Source organism: Giraffa tippelskirchi, chromosome 8 (assembly GCF_054371585.1).
Source record: "Giraffa tippelskirchi isolate mGirTip1 chromosome 8, T2T-mGirTip1v1.2.pri, whole genome shotgun sequence".
Lineage (NCBI taxonomy): Eukaryota > Metazoa > Chordata > Mammalia > Artiodactyla > Giraffidae > Giraffa > Giraffa tippelskirchi.
The window spans coordinates 161,865,398-161,884,762 of record NC_137282.1 but is presented as its reverse complement, the minus strand read 5'-3'; the positions used below and the strand labels follow the sequence as shown (position 1 = coordinate 161,884,762).

General features: G+C 47.6%; 1 protein-coding gene across 5 annotated transcripts in view; it reads right to left on the bottom strand.

The window, feature by feature from the left end:
- The window catches only part of LYRM4 (LYR motif containing 4), a 124,136-nt gene that overhangs the window by 96,690 nt on the left and 8,081 nt on the right, over positions 1-19,365 (bottom strand). For 4 of the 5 annotated variants that reach the window (XM_081521170.1, XM_081521171.1, XM_081521169.1 and 1 more), the window contains exon 2: positions 4,277-4,397. In XM_081521170.1, the coding sequence (XP_081377296.1) occupies positions 4,277-4,397 (121 nt within the window). Of the gene's footprint in view, positions 1-3,286; positions 3,935-4,276; positions 4,398-19,365 lie in introns of those variants that run through there. The other variant, XM_081521172.1, reaches the window with a different exon arrangement.

Here is a 19,365-nt window from a genome sequence, read left to right as displayed (position 1 = left end):
TGAGCCCAGCAGAGCCGAAGAGTTGCCGTCCCGGGGGACATGCTGGTGAACAGTGAGAGCAGCACACAGCGGAACGTACCCCCAAGCTTGGCACAGACATTTTAGTTTTCACCAGGTTTGAACAAAAAGGTGCTACACACTTAAGATTCAGCTGGATACTCCTGAACCATAATTGTGACTCACATACTCAAGGAACTCGCGTTTCTGAGCACAGAAACACAGGCGCGGGGCCCGCTCAGCTAGTGCGGCGGGAGGGCTCCCATTCTCAGCCGTCCCTTTTGCTGCTTCTCCCACAGGCAAGGGCTATCAAGCCAGGGATGTAACTGTGTCAGAACGCTGGGGAAATGCTTTCTCTGTGATTTCTCACAGTCTCTGTGAGCTACCCAGGCTGGGAACTGTCCTCCCTGCAGGCTACGGAGTACAGCAAACAGCCATACAAACTAAGACTGGTTGCTTATAATTCTAAGGGCGCGACCAACTGCCGAGCTCTAAGTCAGGGGTGAGAGTCTAATAAATGCCTTACCCAGAGGGATCAGAAGGAATACATGGTCAGAACAGCAAAACGGAGAAAAGAACAAAGATGAAAGCAGAGTCTGGTTGACGCTCTTGCTTCTCTGTCTCACGTGAACCACCCTGATCTCTGTTGACGTCTCGGGCAGAACGTCCCCCGTCACTTCTCCGTGGCCCGGACGGTGAGAGCTGTGTGCCCAGGCCCCACGCTCAGCTGGCTTCCGCGAACCCTCCCGGTGCTGCTGGCACCCACGCGAAGGGCCTCTCCCTCTTTTCTGACCCCACTTGGGAAGTGGACAGGGAACCCAGGTTCAGTGGGGGCTAGTCCAGAACCTGCTTTCAGCAGAGGAAGAACTCACACAAGCCGCCAGGCTCAAGCTGTCTTTATGGAACCATTTTATCTGGAAACAGAGTTTATAGAAAAGTGGGTGAATGTCTCTGCTGTTATGGGATGCGAGAGGACGCAGGCAGCTGGAGAGAGGGGAGCCTGGGGTTAAGGGGAGAGGTGGTCCACAACACAGGAAGAAGCGGCCGGCTCCTAGTCCATGGGCTGCAGTTGCAGACAGTGAGGGAAAGGAGCCCGATGTGCTCGTACAGAGGAACTTGACCTGCATGCGCTTCCCGCGGTGGGAGTCACCCCTAGGAGCCGCGGGGAAGGCCGGTATGAGCTGATGCTGCTGGAATCCCTGGGGTGGCCACGTGAAGACTAAATGTCTCAGCACATGAAGGGCAAGATCTCTGGGGACAGGATGGGCTAGGACGATGTGGTCCTTAAATGTCTGGGGAACAAAACTGGGAGAGGACTTGAAAGTATCTTTATCCTTCCGTTTCTCCTGACTCAGGAGCTCATGTCCTGGAACTTCTGCGTTTGCCCTCAGGAACGAAGACCTGAGGGCGTGTCTGGCCGGGCGCCCCGAGACGCGGCAGCCAGCCTTCTCGCTCTGTGGATTCTCTACGCCTAGACAACCAGAAGAAATCTTTCCTCAGAGACTTCTGTAAAAACTGCAGAATCTTACCATGCGACAGGGGCGTCATCAGCGTCACAGCCAAGACCACCTGCGAGGACAGGGAGCAGGAGGCGGGGACGGTGTCGAGAGGACGCTCTTGGTTTGAGAGCTGCCTCATGGACGTGTGCATCTGGCGGCCGGAAAGGTGGCCGCGGGCTCTCTCCAGGGAAATGCTGCTGAGACGGGAGAGCGGCCCGGGGGACGGTGTCCGCGCCAGCACCCAGTGGAGGAGGGACGTGACGTGGGGCACACTGTGGCTCTGAGGGCGGCGTCTCAGGTCACCAGATCCCCACCCTCCTCTCACGGACCGTCCGTACGACCCACGTGAGGTTCGGGGCAGCCGGCGAGACACCATGGTTCTGGTGGCACACACCCTGGGCTGAGGGTCACGACCTCAGGCGACAAACGTCATGTATTCATTCAGTCCCCAAACAGTGGAGAGCCGCCTCCAGGCGGAGCCGGTCTGGGCCTTCTGACTGACCAGCACGCAAGCGCCGAGACGCACTGGCGGCTGTGTGAGGGCATCACACGCTGTTCCCAACTGACGCTCTGTGACTCAAGCCACCTGAGGAAAACCCGGCGTGGAAAGGGGCGTCCAGCTCTGGGAAGGTCTGGGGAGACTGCTCCATGCGAGGGGCACCGAGGGTCAGGCTGGGGGGAGGGGGCGGCGACCAGGGGCGGCGGCAAGGGGGTCTCCGGGACGGGCTGGGTGAGGGGGACTGGCCGGGGACGAAGCCCATGGAGGGTTTTGAGCAGGGGTGTCACCTGCTCTGATTTTCCTTTTAAAAAGGTCACCCTGCAGCCTGTGGAGGACAGACCACTGGGGGCTAGGGAGGGAGGCGAGCAGCAGATTCAGGGGCACTGTGGAGACAGACAGATGCTGTTTTATTTAAGGTCTTGAGGCCAAGGTCAGCTTGGCCAGCTCAGCGTGAGGCGGCTCAGGGAGCCACCGGCATCTCATAAGGTAACTCCGGTCAACCTGACGCTGGGATTCGGCACAGTCTTGACGCGACAGGGAAGCCCCCACTGCTCTGCCGGTTAACACAGAATCCCTGTGCCTGGAAGCGGGCTGCACACCCTCCCCACCCCCATCAAGAAGGGCGCACCTGGCAGGCTGTCCTGGGGAGGGCCCGACCCGTGGCCCCAGAGTTTGAAACTGTTTTGTGCGGATTCACTGGGCATGTCTGGTGAGAGCCAGTCTATCCATTTTTTTTTTTTTTAAATAAAGCATTTCATACTGAGAAGTGACACAGACAATTCTATAACAGAAGAAATGGTGGCAAGATTACGTACAGGTCCCTTTTCTCAGCAGTTCCTACTCTGAGCAACTTTACAGTAAAAGATAAAACCAGTCTGTTTTGGAGGCGCTAGCCAACCTCTGTGCAGGAAAATGCCAAAAACTGCATCTTCCTGAATTTATGCAAAATAAGGATGCAGGCTGCTTGTTTTCCCAAGTTCTGGTGCTAAAGGATCCCATAAAACTCCACCACTGATGCCTGGGGAAGGCCATCCTTCTAGAGTTTTCAAAAGGGCAACTCACTTCTCTGCCACTATCAGCATCCTTGGAAATGTGCAGACAAGTTTCTTTTTCTGAGTATCCTATTATCTCTTCATGCCTTTAGTTAAAGATCATTTCTTTAAAATGGCTGAGTTATTCCACTCCTAGGTAACTGCAGGACTCAAGGAGAGCTGTCAGAATCCGAAAGGTTATTATAGAAGGGACTGTTCTATGATGCAGGCAACATAACAAGACTATTAACTTTGACATAAAATGAAAACCAGCTTTTAATACTGCTTCTTTTACGAATGGTTTAGAGTCAAGCATGAAGAAGGGTCAGAGATATAAATATATATCCTGATACACATGTCACGATATGACCTAATGTCAGCCACACTGGGATCTCCTGACGATGAAGGAGCCCCTCTAACACACTCACAGGTCTTAGGAAAATGTAAGGGTGTCCTTCCACAGCTAAACAAACTCACTGCAAGGAAGAGCGAAAAACAAATGGAAGCAGAAACGGAGCTCACGGTGTGACTCCTGATGAATTAGAGAAAAACAGAGGGAAGGAGGGTTTTTCAGAGGGTGAGAAAACCAGCTGACAGCAGGCCCTCTCGCCTTTGGCGCCCTGATTAATTCTGCAGAGACAAGGACACATCATCCCACCCGGAGGCCCGGCTGCGGCAGAGGCCCTGTCCGCCTCGCAAGAAAGAGCAGAGCGAGAGGCCGAGACGACCGCCAGCTCTTCCACAGGAGGACACAAAGCGCTCGCCGGGTCCGCTGGGGTCAGGGCCTACGCAGCTGTGTTTCACACATGCAGACACACCTGCCACGTGGCAGCAAAACTCAGCTTCATTGCCAATAACGGTGTCTTCAGGAAAAGGGCAGCACGGTCTTGAGTTATGATCTTAAAATACTGGGAAAAGTAGAATATATTTATCCTCTTTGACATACGTCCACGTATCAATGTGTAATGCATCGAACAAAGAGATGAAATTTTAACAAAGTTTCCCATACTTAAAGCACCATCGTCTACTAAAGTGTGGGACCCAGCTTCCCCAAAGGACGTGTGCTCTGGGAATTCAGACAGCTGGCACTTCCTTCATGCACCCCTTGATTCAGTGACAGGACAGCTCGTCTCTGTCCACACGAGCAAGAGGAAGAGAGTCTCGTGATCCCGGGTGTGACTCACAAACATCAGAGCTGTGATATCCAGCACGGGGCACCTGTGGAAGCTCAGCGCTCTTGGTCGTCTTACCTGGCGACGGATTATGCCCAGGTCTCTTTTGGCTTTATTCACCAGGGCTTGGATTTCTACGGGATCCTTCACATTTTTGTTTTCTCTGAAGGCGTCTCGTATCCTCCTGATGGCGTAAGTTCTAAATGAATTCAGGGAAAAAGAGGAAAAGGTGTCAGTGTGTTTCAAACAATGCTTCTAAATCAATTCACAAGAGTTTCCGTAGGAATCAGCTGTCTGCTGGGCCCCTAGGGAGAATCACCTTTGCTCACTGCTCTGGGCACAGGCCCATCCATTCCTATGCTGGGATGACTGGGCAAACAGATTTACGGAGGTGAATCAACTCTGGACAACTCACACGGGACTCCAGACAACGCTCCTCAGGTTACGGGCTCCTTAGAGCTGTTCGCGTCTGGCTTCCCTCCATTAACACGGACAACTGACCCTCAATGTGTAGAGACAAGCAAGGACTGAGATGCAGCCAGGTGCTGTACATGCAGGCATGCGGGTACCAGGACGGTGAGGGATGCCACCCTGGGGTCGGCTCTCCAACCTCACCCCACCCCTTGGCTGTTTCCTCCTCCTGTGGACCATAACACGTGTGGTCCATGCTGGGATCCCACCACAGCTGAGAGTGGAGATGACAACAAGATGCTTTAGAGTCCATGAATAGTAAGTGTGGACAAGCTGGACTGAGTAGGTAGTTTAAGTTATAAATGGAAGAAAATGTCTCAGAAGTGATAACAATAAATTAAGAGGGTTCATGGAGGTTTAATAACCAGATGACCATGCCAAGATATTTACTTATAAAACCCTGAACTCCAAGGTCAGAGGAAAAATACTTCCTGAAAGGATAAAAAAAAGAACTTTAAGCAGGTAATAATGAATGCAACGTAGGTAAGTACAACCTCAGATTTCTATTTTCAGAAATCTGCAAAGAAAACAGCTGTTTTACAGTCATTTGCCTAACTGTATTGAGGGTCCAAAGGGACAACAAATAACATCTACGAATCTATGTGGCCCAGGGACCAGGCACAGGAGACTCTGCTCAGAATGGGATATGCATTATCCGATTTAATATGCACAAACTACAACTCAGAGGTAATAATAATAAAAATGGCCAAGATCAAATGTCCAGTAAGCAGTAGAACTAGGTTCTGCAAACAGCTGAACGGAATCTATGATTTTCAGCTGTACTTGCTATAAGCCAAGTTGCTGTTCATTCGCCAAGGCATTAAAAAACACAAAAACTGACTGGCATCACAAAGAGTAGAAAGATCATCTCGTCTCCCAACGGTACTTCAAGTATTGCTACAAATAATTCAAGTGCCAAGCGAGTCTTAGGAAAAGTGGCTGAGAGCATTATGAGGGAAAGAGCTATTGACATAAGCAGTAAGTGTGAGTGGAACAACTGAGCTTCATTATTTCAAGGAGGAGGGCACTGACCAATGAGGAGGGTACAGAGTGAGGAGGTCAAGTCACTATCAGAGAAGCCACTCTGGGGACCAAAGGCTCTCAGCCTTGGGGGGGGGGGGGGCTGCAAGTAAGCCCGTGACAGGCTTCCCCTGCTGGTTTACCGTTACCACAAGAGTCAAGTGCATTAGCACGGACAGTGTGTCCCTGTTCCTCGACCCCACCCCGTCAAGTACCACGTCCAAGAGGGACCACCGACTCCTGCCTCACAGGAAGACCCGGGCTTTCCTGTCGGCCGGCCTGCTATTTCTCCACAGGGGGGTGTCCTTCTCCAGCCTGATTTCTCGGCTAACTCTTCCATGTCCTTAAAGACCTAACCAAGTTAGGAACAAACACGACAAAAGATTAACATCCTCAGCACATGTAATTCCAGTAGAAGGAGAGAAGGACCACAGTGAGTGCAAGGTGTGCACCGGTAATTACAATGCAGCCGAGAGTGACTAAATTTACAGAGAAGGTTGACATAAATATATGGAGCCTCAGCCTCACCTATCATCAAAGAAGCATACATTTAAACAGGGCAGAATTTTCTGTCCATCAAGTTAGCAGAATTTTTTTTTTTTTTTAATGGGCACGTACGCTTGTTGGTGGGATACGAACTACACTTCCTGTGGGGAAAAGGGCATCATAATCTGCAATAATATTCATAATCCTTTATCCACTAATTCTACTCTTAGTGATCCTGTAGAAACAGCCTGTAGAAATAACAAAGCTGTATACAAAAAGATGTTCACTATAGACCTGTTCATGAACATTAAAAATAGAAGCAGCTTTAAATGCTCAACAACAGAGAAGTGGCTACATGAATTATGACATCATGCAGCTTTTAAAAGAGATGCTTCCAAACCCTTAAAGTCACAGGTACCAAAGTCAGAGGTGTAGGAAGGTGTAAGGCGAGTACTCAGTCTCCCTCTGGCCCCCGATGCTCTGCTCCATTACATGCAGGTTCCTGTGAAGCCTCCCGAAGACACTGGGTTCGTAGTAAACCCTGCCCGTGTATATTCCTCTTCACAACAGTGGAGCTCTAAACACACTGTGCACCTTTAATTCCTGAATTAAAATACATCTGAGCAATCATTTCCTATCAGTACAAACGAGCTGACCCACAGCACAGAGACCCACCATTAGTGGACCCCTTATTTCCCTGGTGGCTCAGCTGGTAAAGAATCCACCTGCAATGTGGGAGACCTGGGTTCGATCCCTGGGTTGGGAAAATCCCCTGGAGAAAGGAATGGCTACCCATTCCAGTATTCTGGCCTGGAGAATTCCATAGACCGTATAGTTTAGGGAGTTGCAAAGAGTCGGACATGACAGAGCGACTTTCACTTACTAATGAATGGGTACTTAGATTGTCTCCATTCTTGCTGTGACGACCAGTATCCTTGTTTCCTGCAGCATCACGTGCACGTGTGTACGTGCAGTCAACTCACAGATAGGGAAGTGGGAGGCAAAGGACACGTGTATCTGTGGTTTTAATAAAACATCGCCCAAGTTCTCTCTGCAGAGGGACGCACCCACGTGTCCACCAGCAACACGTACACTGCTTGTTTCCAGCACCACTGCCAACATGTGCAGTGAAGCTTTCTGATCTCTGCTGACCTAACAGGTGAAAGACGGTCTCTCATTTCACTTTACATTGCATTTTGCTTGTTACGAGTGCTGCCGACCAGTTTTTCAGAAGCTTAAAGCCATTCGTGTCTCTGTTGATATCTCTGCCTTTTCTTAACTGAGTGATCTTTCTGATTGATTTGTAAGATGGTGCTGAGGAAACTACCCCTTTGGGATGAGTTGCGAAGTTCTCCCTTGATTGCCATCTGACTTTACGTTTGTGTGCTTTGTCACGTACAAGCAAGCGTTCCGTTCCATCAAGTGTATCACTTTTTATATTGTGACTTCTGGTTATACATTATAGGGTTAGGTCTTCTCTGCTGTGAGATCACAACAAACACTCACCCACGTATTCCTGAGAACTTTTTTGGTCTATCTTTTTATGTTTAACTCTTTGATCTTTTTGGAATTAATTTTGGTGGTAGCTGTTGAATATGGAATCTAACTTTACCCTCTGATGTTAAGTTTTCTGACGTGAAAGATATTTAGTCTATATTCAGGATGATCTCAATTATGTTAAATATAGAAAAAATACAAAGAGCGTGTTTCAAATTACTTTTGATGATTGGAGTTTATGCTTTCTAAATGTTTTAAATAATTTTTTAATTTGTTTTTGGCTGTGTTGGGTTTTCGTTCCTGCGTGAGCTTTTCTCTAGTTGCACCGAGCAGGGACTACTGTCGAGTTGCGGTGCACAGGTTCTCACTGCAGTGGCTTCTCTTGTTGCGGAAAACAGGCTCTAGGGCACAGGCTGCAGGAGTTGCGGCTCCCAGGCTCTAGGGCACAGGCTCAGTCGCTGTGGTGCACGGGCTTAGTTGCCCTGTGACATGTGGGATCTTCCCAGATCAGGGATGGAACCCATGTCTCCTGCGTTGGCAGGTGGATTCTTTATCACTAAGCCACCAGGGAAGCCCTGCTCTCTAAATTATTATAATAATGATTATTTATTAATAATTTTAAGTGCTGGTAATTTACCATAATAAAGAAAAATCGGAGAAGGTTCAATCTGTGAGACGAGATCGGGGCAGGAAATATACTTAGACAAATACAGATAGCCAGCAGACAGGCAGCACAGGGTCAGACTAAAGCAGTGCCTGGGAAAGAGGAAGGGAGTGTTTAGTAGTAACAGGCACCACAGGGTCAGACTAAAGCAGTGCCTGGGGAAGAGGAAGGGAGTGTTTAGTAGTAACAGGCAGCACAGGGTCAGACTAAAGCAGTGCCTGGGGAAGAGGAACGGAGTGTTTAGTAGTAACAGGCAGCACAGGGGATCAGACTAAAGCAGTGCCTGGGAAAAGAGGAAGGGAGTGTTTAGTAGTAACAGATAACAACAGGTTCCACAAGGTTTCTCTGAGGCAATGCTGGGACAACAAGACAGGTATGTCCAGCAGGCTACCGGAAATGTGGTTTTGGATCTCCGGTAAGAAGGTCCGAGCTGGTAATAAACCTGAAAATCTTTGACAAAGAAGAATGAGGCAAGATGGTGGAGGTAGATGAGCCTGCTTTGAGGACAGCTGCAGAATGGGAAGAGAAGCTAGCCTGGGACACAGCCCGGGAGAAATGGTGCCAATATTTAAAAGCAGGCAAGGTGTCGAGGCAGGAAAGATGGAGACAAGGAGGCCCACTTTATAAGCAGGGAGGACACAGGAACGCCACTCGTCCTAGAAAAGACAAGACGAAGCCTGGGAAGAGCCCCACTGGAGCGAGCAGTTAAGAGGCCATTAGTAACTTCAGCAAGAACATGTCGGCATGTACTCAATGACTACAGTGCAGTACATACAGCAAGAAACAGCCCGGATTTTTGGAAACATGCTTGTGAGTAACAACTGGGAGAAGGAAAAAAATTTGCCACATAATAAGAAAATATTTTTAAAATAATGAAAAAGTCAATGCATAGAATCTTTGGAATGTAGTCAAAGCCATACTCAGATGAAAATTAATGGCTTACCCAGATTGATTATTAATAAAGTAAAAGCAGAGCTTAATAAATTAGAAATACTTCCTAACATCTTAGAAAGGCAGCAATATCCCATAAGAAAATAAGAGACAAGGTATTTTTAAAATGTGCCAAACCAATGAAAAGTGAAAAAAAAAAACAGTGAAATTAGCTAAGACAACTGAGTTTGTTCTTTTATGTTATGACTTCTGAAGTGTACATCAGAAAGCAAAATTATAAGGAAAAAAAGAGTGAGGAGGATTGGAAGCTTGAACAGAGGGGTTTAAAACAATTATTTCAGAAACAGAGAGCCGGGGCAGGCTTCCAGTGCTCGCTGTCCAACAAGAAGGCCAGCAGAGCTGGGCAACACCCAGTCCAGTGGCTCCAGTCTGCCAAAGTGGGTGACTTTTCTCCAGCTGAGTTCAATTGGCCAGGTGTGGCTATGGAAAAGACAGATGTGTTAGTAAACCCAGGGCTGCAGTTCTGACAGGTGAGTGCAACAGAAGGGCAAAGAGAGAGAAAAACCTTCCAGGGCACAAAAGAGATGGCGCTGGGACCCCCTCCCCACGGTCACAGCCTTCTGGAAGCCCAGTTCTGAGAACTCGGGCCAACCTCCTACTTAGTCCCCTTTGTAGAATTCAACCCTGATCTAACTGCCCAATAATAAACAGTCAAAGAAGTTACGGTAAATTTGTGGCTTATAATAAGCATTAAATATTGAATATGAAAATTATGTATATCCAAGAAAAAGTGTACGCAAACTGTTATGACCTAAAAACCATTTTTACATAACTGCAGATTTTAGGTACAGTTCTATGGAGATTTTTTAAAAAGTAACATTCTCTTTAAAAAAAAAAAGGGAACTTCCCTGGTGGTCCAGTGGCTAAGACTCCACGCTTTCGATGCAGGGGAACTAAGATCCCACAGGCCTCCCAGCGGCATGCCAAAAAGCACCCAGAAAAACACAAAAACTAAACAAAAAGCCCTCAACAAACAGTGGAAAGAAAGAAAGGCATCTTCGTCCTACAGCAGATGTCCCCTCAGGCCCTGGAGGAAAAGTTCAGGAGTATTTCTGTCTAGGCTTCCTGATGCTTAAAAACATTTAGAATATTTAACCTACAATTCATCAAAATTAAACTTCCAGTTACCACTTGGATCTATCCTCATTGCCACTGACATTTTGTTGCAAACAAGATTTTTCAGAATGTAAACCAATTTATCAAAGTAAAGGCCACCTCTAAAATGCTGTCTAGCGCCATGGCAGAGAGGCACACCTCCCTGTTTCTGGGTTTTAGACACAGCTGTGTGGATAGTGCGGTGCCCTGCAAGCTGGACTCGGACAGCTCGGACCCACAGTGCCCTTCTCACCTGATCCTGGACAAAGAGAGGTGAGGGATCAACTGTCCTTCATCTGTGGAGTCCTGCAAACACTCCTGTGGGGAGACAACCAAGGTACCACTCAAGTACTAACTGTCCTCACACCTACCAGTCCTCTCCTCATGGAACTGGCCATGCTTCCTTTAAAAGTACCACCATGACATCAGTGCGCCACGGGCAGGGACGGGATTTTCTGCCTTCTTCCCCCATGACCCCCTCATCTACCAGATATGAGCTTGACCTTGTACCAAAAAGGCAAACTCAAGCTTTCACTGTATAATAAGAGTTAAAAGTTAGAAAACTACCGAATACAATTTTTTAAATTTTACTTTAAAATTATAGTGTGAACCGTGCCAATGCAAGACAGGACCTTCAAATGATTTAAATTTAAAGAAGAATAACTATCTATGGTAGAATATTCAATTACTTCTGGATTTTCCACTTGATGGCAGAAAATAAAGCACGAACAATAGAAATTACTCTAGAAAACAACAGAAATAGAACAATTCCTCATGGTTTAAACTCAGGTGTCTTCATTAAAATTTCCTAACAGCTTTGCTAAAACGAAGACAAATAAAGTGACTTTTGTTTGTTATCCTTTCCTCCTGCCATTACTCACCAGCAAGAATAAGTGAGCCAGGAAGAAGGGAGGACAGGGGACACAGATAAGTCACCGAGATTGTGCTCAACACATCATGAAGGATAATTCACAGAGCAGAGAAGTGCAGAGTGGTTCTCACCCCCCTCCTAGGATGTGTGAAGTAGAATACTGGCTGGGTTATTCAGGAGGAAAAAAAAAAAACTACCTAAAAATATTCCAGAGATATAGTAAAAGTAAGGCAAAGTCAAGTCGCTCAGTCGTGACCGACTCTTTGCGACCCCATGGACTGTAGCCTACCAGGCTCCTCAGTCCATGGAATTTTCCAGGCAAGAGTACTGGAGTGGGTTGCCATTTCCTTCTCCAGGGGATCTTCCCAGCCCAGGGATCGAACCCGGGTCTCCCGCACTGCAGGCAGACACTTTACCATCTGAGCCACGAGGGAATCCTGTTTCCAGGCTACAACCAGTATCTTCTGAAACTTGGATTAAATCCTGAAAATAAGTGTTATGCTAATCATCTGTAAACCCAGAAACCAGGAGGTGTATATGGATGGTCTCGGGACCCATAATTCATAGCTGGGAAGGAAGGTCATTATCGAGGTCAGCATCCTGAGAGCATCCCGGCTTTGAGAGCACCTTGAGGGACCAGCTCGGCCTGGGTTCCCTCCATCCCTGAATAAGGAGTGAGTCCAGCACAGGGAGGCCATGAGCTAATTTTATTTTACCTCCTGGGCATTAAAGGACTCTGACCTCTATATGTAAATTTATGCAAAGAGGCACAAAAATCACATCCCTCCCTGGCTTTACTCACAAAATCCAGAAGCACTTTCACCCTTCGGCGAGCTTTAATTTTGCTGTTTACAGAGCAGATGCATCTCTAACATTCTGTCTGGTCTAAAATTTTATGAATTGAAAGATGCAGTTAACCTCTGTGTCTCCCGGGATGTCACAGGCTGCGTGGGCATGGAAGACCCTGCACTGTTACAGGGGGATGGTTATCCTGACCTGAGTGCTGTTCTGCCTTGAGATGTTTGTTGGCTTGGCCGTTTATAGTACAAATAACCTGTAACCGGCTTCCCTGGTGGCTCAGATGGTAAAGAATCTGTTTGCAAGGCAGGAGACCTGCTATTGCATCTTTCTTTCAAGTAGGTCAAAATATTTTCATGCATTACATAATTTATTTCCATGACATCTCTGTGAATCATCTAGTAGGCGTTTGGGTATTTTTGTGCTGAGATTTAATTTTATTTACAAAACTGGAACACTAAAGAAAACAGAGCAAACATCTGCATTTATAAGTTATTACTATTTATTTCACTACTATTTATATTAACACTAATAGTAGAATGACACTTGGCATGTACCTACCAAAACAAAAAAGTAAAAAAAGTACACAGAATCCGTCAAACCCAAAATGCAGCTGAAAAACCAGCCTTGATGATGAACATAAACCCACCTCTCCTCATTCTGCCCCAACTGGCCCTGGGAGCCTTCACCTGTGGGCACACTCCTCTTCTCCCTTTGGGCCACGGTCTGGCTGAAGGATCCTGGCCACAGGCTGTCCCTGTAACTGACCATGTCACGGTCACTACTTAGAGCTCCTGGGCCAAAAGTGTCTGCTCGATTGGACAGCCGAGCTCTTGCTAATTCTGTTGGGATATAGATGATTCTCAAAGGTGGTGCCTCTTCCTGGCCAAGTAAGAGCATCCTTGGTTAGAAGACACGGAAGTGACAGAGGTGAAAAGCAGTGCTGGAGAGCAAAGTGCTGCATGGCTGATAAAACCCTTCACGGTATCTCCCTGGGTTTCTCCTTCAGCATGTGACATTCTTCTGCTAACTGTGTAGGTCCAAGGTCCAGCTCCCTGCTCTCTGGATGAGGACCACAACTGTGCAGACACCGGGTCTAACTGGTCAAGTCAGAAGGGCTTTCTCCCTACCACTTACATTTCAACAGCAATAATCTCAGGAACAGAAATCCGCAACATGCTTTCATTTTGAGTTGCATGAAACTTTTATTACTTGGCTTAAATCCAAGGCCAACTTTTCAATATACTTAAGTGCTCAGAGCAAGGTGGTTTGTGGCCTCATTACTGTCTGTAATTCCTCGATCCAACAACCCCGTCCAGAATCAACAAAGGGCACATTCTCAGTGGGTATGCAATAGTTATTTTAATGTGGGCCAGACTCACTCAAAGGAGTTCCATCTTCTTTACCTACTAAAATATTCAAAATGTCTACCTTGCATCAAAAGCCACACAAGTGTGATAAACTGCATTTACCAAATAACTTCTGGGAAGAATTGTCAGTGGATGAACACAGAGGCAGAAGCCCATGGTTGATACACCGAGGCAGAGCGGTGATGCTCTCCTCACTGCATTCTTCTGCAAAATGCAGGTCTCCAAGAAGCAAGGCGGTCTCGTGTATGATCGACAATGCAGGCAGAGGAGGGGGACTCGGCAGATTTGGGGAGCCCTCCTGAGACTTATGTGCTTTCAAGAGCCTCAGGTGAGTGGGAATCGGATGCGACACGTGGACCCCCGTCTCCCAGAAGGCACTGTGTGTCTGTGGAAGAGCCACACGGAGCGTCTGCATGTTAAAGCAGAGAAGAACCCTGGAGACATGAGAAGGCAAAGGGAGGCACCCGGACTCCTTCAGTCTCCCTGCTCCACGAACACCCCTTACATTTTGGGAAATGCTGACAAGGACGAAACTACGCCCCGGCAGGGGTCAGAGGGGTCCCAGGTGCTGTGCTGACAGTTTCCATGGGCAAGTCCTGCTCATTCATCACAGGCTCCTTACAGACCCTCCCCTGACAGCAGCTAACGGACCCAGGACACCTGCTGCACACCAGGTGCAGCTGTGCTTGCACCTCCCCTAACCCTCCAGCGACACAGCCTCAGAGGTGCGAGTTCCATTAGGTACAGCGGAGACTGTCAGTACATTCCCCGCCCCTTTTTCCAGAAGGTCCCGACCATACAGATCCCAGAGCAAAGTCCAAAGTCAAGCCGTGATAATGACGGGGAGCAGGATGTTCCACCCACAAATACGCCATCCTGGCACTGGGTTATCTTGAGCTGAAGACAACGGAGAAACAGCAGATGCAGGAAGCACCGTCTGTCCTGTCCTTTCTGCCAGAAGTGGGGCATAAGCTCCCCACGAGAAAGGTGTCCTCCTGGTACCAGGAAGGAGAGAAGATTCTTATCAGCAGACATGGGGAGCTGAGGCTGAGATGAGTCTGCACAAACCACACAAATAATCCTTGTCTTCTGTCCGTTTCCCCGATGTTATTTCATAGCCAATTTCCAATGACACCCTGTCCTTAGATGCCCAAATCCTTTGTCTCGTCACTGCTCCACAATTGATGGCCCTTTGTAAAAACGGTATATAAACCTAAGTCTAACTGCTGCTTTGGGGCTGTCACTTTTCTATGAGGCGCCTTCCATGTTATATAAAAATATTAACATGAAATAAAATGTGTACATGTTCTCTCTTGTTAAGTCTTTTCTGACAGTTTAATTTGCAGGCTCCAGACACAGAGTACAAGACAGTAAGGTTTTCCTCCCCTAAAGTGGTCTGAGCCTTACTGCTCAGGACTGTGGGCAGTTCTGGCTCTGAGATGCTGACCCCAGATGTGGAACTTGGTCTTAGCTGACTGGAAGAATTCTGGGGCCCGCCGTGGGCAGAGCCCTTGCGTGACGCCCCTGCCAGGAGGCTGTCTGATCAGGGTTTGCTCTCACTGAGATATACGCCCGCTGGGGCTTTCCTTCCTTCAGGCGTTCAAGTCTGGTGCTAAAGCATCAAGTTGCTGCTAAAAGCATCATCACCACTTCAGTGTCTCCCCAGCTTAGAGACCACCTGTCCTGAAAGCCGAGCTTGCTCAGTCTGGGAGGGAAGGACACAGCTCTGAACTCATGCACAGGGCAGTGGGGGATCCAGGAAGACTTGTCGAATCAATGCCTGAGACACAGTTAGACCAGGACAGAGGGTCAATGGCTTTTTCTGGCTCCAGTTTGGTTGTAAGGAACTCTTTTCTCATTTAATTTAGTATTTTGCTTCACAGTAAAGAGGAAAAAGGATTTTAAGAGCTGCTTGCATCCATGGAAGTGATTTCTGGTGCACACACCACCACTTCTAGGGATTAGATGTAGGGGAGGCATAATTATATGGGAAAAATATTTGTATTTATCCTTAAAACATGGGCAGACAAAAAGAAATTCATGAAAGCATTAAATGAATAACCGTGCTATAGAGTAATATTTATCATTATAATGAATTGATCATATAAGTAACTTTGAATAAATAAGACCAAACAGAGGAGATATTAAATCTACTCAAAAAACTACCCCAGAAACAAAGGAATAAATATAAGGCTAATAGATACATAAATGACATCCAGTGAGAATAACAGCCAAGTAGTAAAGAAAACAAATAATTACTCTGGAAAAAGATAGAGTCAACTAATTGCAGACCAAGGACTGATTAACTGGCAAATTAGCAACATTAGCGTATAAAGGTACATAACTGGAGAAGAAAAGTGAGGTGAGCACATATGGAGGGCTGCAGATTAACACCTACGACCAAAGAGATGCTTTAAAACTGAGCCTGAACCGTGCAGACGAGCTTCTGAGGCGACGGCCCTGCACCAAAGACGCTCGCAGAGAACGTGGTCCTCACACCCGGGAGGCACCGTCAGTCCCTGAGATGTGATGTCTCATTTCCAACAACTTCTTCTTCCAGTTACATTCCCCTGGCCAAAGGTCAAGTAGTTCTCTCCAACCCAGCGTGTTCAACCAGCCACTGAGCCTGGCTAACTCTCAGTGTATCTCAAGACCATCCTCCCCTCCTCTGCCCTCACCACGGCTGCACCCAGCCCTCCCCATCATTCACTGCGTAACCCATCTCCGACTGGCCTCCACATCTTTAGCCTCCTCCCGCTTCGGGTGGTCCAGCTGGAAGGTGTTGTCTGTGGTCTGTTCAGACGCCTGTGTGGCTGTCCACTGCCGAGGATGGCGTCCAGCATCTTGGTGGGGCCCCCGAAGCTCTGCGTCCCTCCCCCTCACCTGCTCCCACCGCCCCCAGGGGGGACACCACACTGCTGGTAGCTCCACGCACTCAACACCAACTACATTGGCCTGTGGGTCCATCCCCACTGCTCCAGCCTCCCTTCACCAGCGAAGCCCTGCAGAACCCTGACAGCCCAGGGCAGCCACCATTCCTTTCCTAACCCCTGGCCCTTCCGGGGCAGGCTGTGTTGCCTCTCCTATCTGCCCCCACAACCTGCTGTTCATTCTCTATTGCGGCACTGCCTCTGCGTCTTCGCAGAATCCTCAGTGAGAAAATTCCATGGACAGAGGAGCATGGAGGGCTGCAGTCCATGGGGTCACATATAGTCGAACACGACTGAGTGACTACACTTTCTTCTTCTTTCAGTGAGTGCATTACTCTGTGCACTGAACCACAAGCCCCTCCTGGGAGATGGTCACGCTCTGTTTGTCTCTGCACTTCCGCAGGAGCCCAGGGGCTGGGACACGGTGGGTTCCCAACCAACGTCTGCTGAAGACTCGAGCCGACCTCATTAGAGGCCACACGCTACAGTGACGGAGGTCTCTGGATGGCAAGGAAGCACCTGGTGCAGAGTGTGGCTCAACCGTTTAACCAAGTTCATTAAATGACTGCTAGCTACTACGAATTAAAAAGATTTGGCAGCTGACCTACCAGTTTAACAGATAACTGTGCAGTAATACTGGAGTGGCATGGCAACCCACTCCAGTATTCTCGTCTGGAGAATCCCATGGAGAGAAGAGTTTGGTGGGCTGCAGTCCATGGGGTCGCAGAGAGTCGGACACGACTGAAGCGACTCAGCATGCACACGTGCAGTCACTAGTTTACTTGTATCTATCTGCACACGGGACTCTGGAGCCCAACATTCGGCCAGAAGGTTCTGCAGCTTGCGCCTTTGGAATGATGTGTCAGGGAGTAAATGCATCAAGGTCACAGAGCTGGGAGCTAGCTGACCTCAAACCTGAACCAAGGTTTCTTGATTCAAAGGCCAGGAGTCTCTCTAAATCAACATCACCTTGCTCATGGTCCTCATTCAGAACACTGAAAACAATACTTAAAGCAAAAATCAGTTCAGGATTCACTGTATTAGGGAAAGAAACATGGGTCTAGGGGAAGAAAACAGGGGGAAGCACTGGCATCAAGTCACGTGACTTTCATTTATCCTTTATTTGTCGTGAAAGATCATTTCTGTGAGCTGTTTGCTTTTAATCCCAAACTCCCTGAGTTTAAAAACAACAAAAAATTATTCTTTCAAATAGAACTGTAATAATCAGTTGCTATGAATTCAAACAGATAAAAAAAATGTCACAGTGATATATTATTATGTCTCAACTTTGGCAATTTTAAATCCGCTTCTTAAAATAAGGGTGGTAGAGATCAGCTGAAGGAACCCTATTCAGGGTATTCCTATTATTAATCCAGACAAAAGCCAGGAGGACAGGCATTAATTTATCTGACTCCTGCTAATCTAGAAACTCATAGGTTGGTTCATGCAATTTATCTAATTTTATCACTTCACTTGGTTTCTAAAGGTTAGAATTTTCCTAAATTGGCTAGGGGGAGAAGGCAATGGCACCCCACTCCAGTACTCTTGCCTGGAAAATCCCATGGACGGAGGAGCCTGGTAGGCTGCAATCCATGGAGTCGCTAAGAGTCGGACACGACTGAGCGTCTTCACTTTCACTTTTCACTTTCATGCATTGGAGGAGGAAATGGCAACCCACTCAAGTGTTCTTGCCTGGAAAATCCCAGGGACGGGGGAGCCTGGTGGGCCGCTGTCTATGGGGTCGCACAGAGTCGGACGCGACTGAAGCGACTTAGCAGCAGCAGCAGCAGCAGCAAATTGGCTAGGTACCAGTTAGGTGAGAAAACAAATGCTAAGGCAGATACAAACCTCTACCACCTGATGAAGTGGGATTCAGGCAGTCAGGAATGGGGCCACAGAGAAGTACTAGGCCAAGAAGTATCTTGCCTCCACAACAAGCAGACACACTGCTACTGATGCGAGGCTGTGAAACGCAATTTCCTAATAGAACCTGTAAGTACATTTTGCATTTAAAAAAGTATTACCCTACTGCAAAACAGATTAATTTAAAGAGACTTTAAGGAATCCTATTGACTTATAATGGCATTTTGTGGTCTAACTTTACATCTCACTTTGTTATATTCTCTACCTTTATTTTACCTTGGCCCTGATTCTCTATAACTTTAAAATAATAACAATTAATTCATGCTATTACTCTTGCCTGGAAAATCCCATGAACGGCGGAGCCTGGCGGGCTGCAGTCCATGGGGTCACTGAGTCGGACACGACTGAGCGACTCCACTTTCACTTTTCACTTTCATGCCCTGGAGAAAGAAATGGCAACCCACTCCGGTACTCTTGCCTGGAGAATCCTAGGGACGGAGGAGCCTGGTGGGCTGCCGTCTATGGGGTCGCACAGAGTCGGACACGACTGACGCGACTTAGCAGCAGCAGCAGCATTGCATTTTATGTATTCTTATCAGTTTTTAAAACGGTTTTAGGGGCCACTGTGCTTATTTGCTTGGTCATGTCCAACTCTTTGCGATCTCATGGACGGTAGCCCACCAGGCCCCTCTCTGTTCACAGGGATTCTGTAGGCAAGAATACTGGAATGAATTGCCATGCCCTCCCTGAGGGGATCTTCCCAATCCAGGGATCTAACCCAGGTCTCCCGCATTGCAGGCAGATTCTTTACCAGCTGAACCACCAGGGAAGCCCCTTTGGTTAAGTACAAATAGAGGAAGTGCAACTTGGAAACTTATAAATCAGCAATGACATTGATCTAATGATTCTTTTTAACACTTCCCTCCAAATTTAGGCTGCTGAATATCTTAAATGTATTCTTCCCTAAGTTAACTAGACAATTCTTTCTTACTTTTCAAAACCATCATCACTCACCGTAGCAGAACTTAGCAGCCGTAAGAGAAAAAAATTGGATGGGGGAGCATTCCAAGTGTAATTAATGATAGTGAACAATTCATCTTTCAAAAGTCTACAAAATCGCTTTTCTTTGGCACAAGTAAACTGGCTGGAGT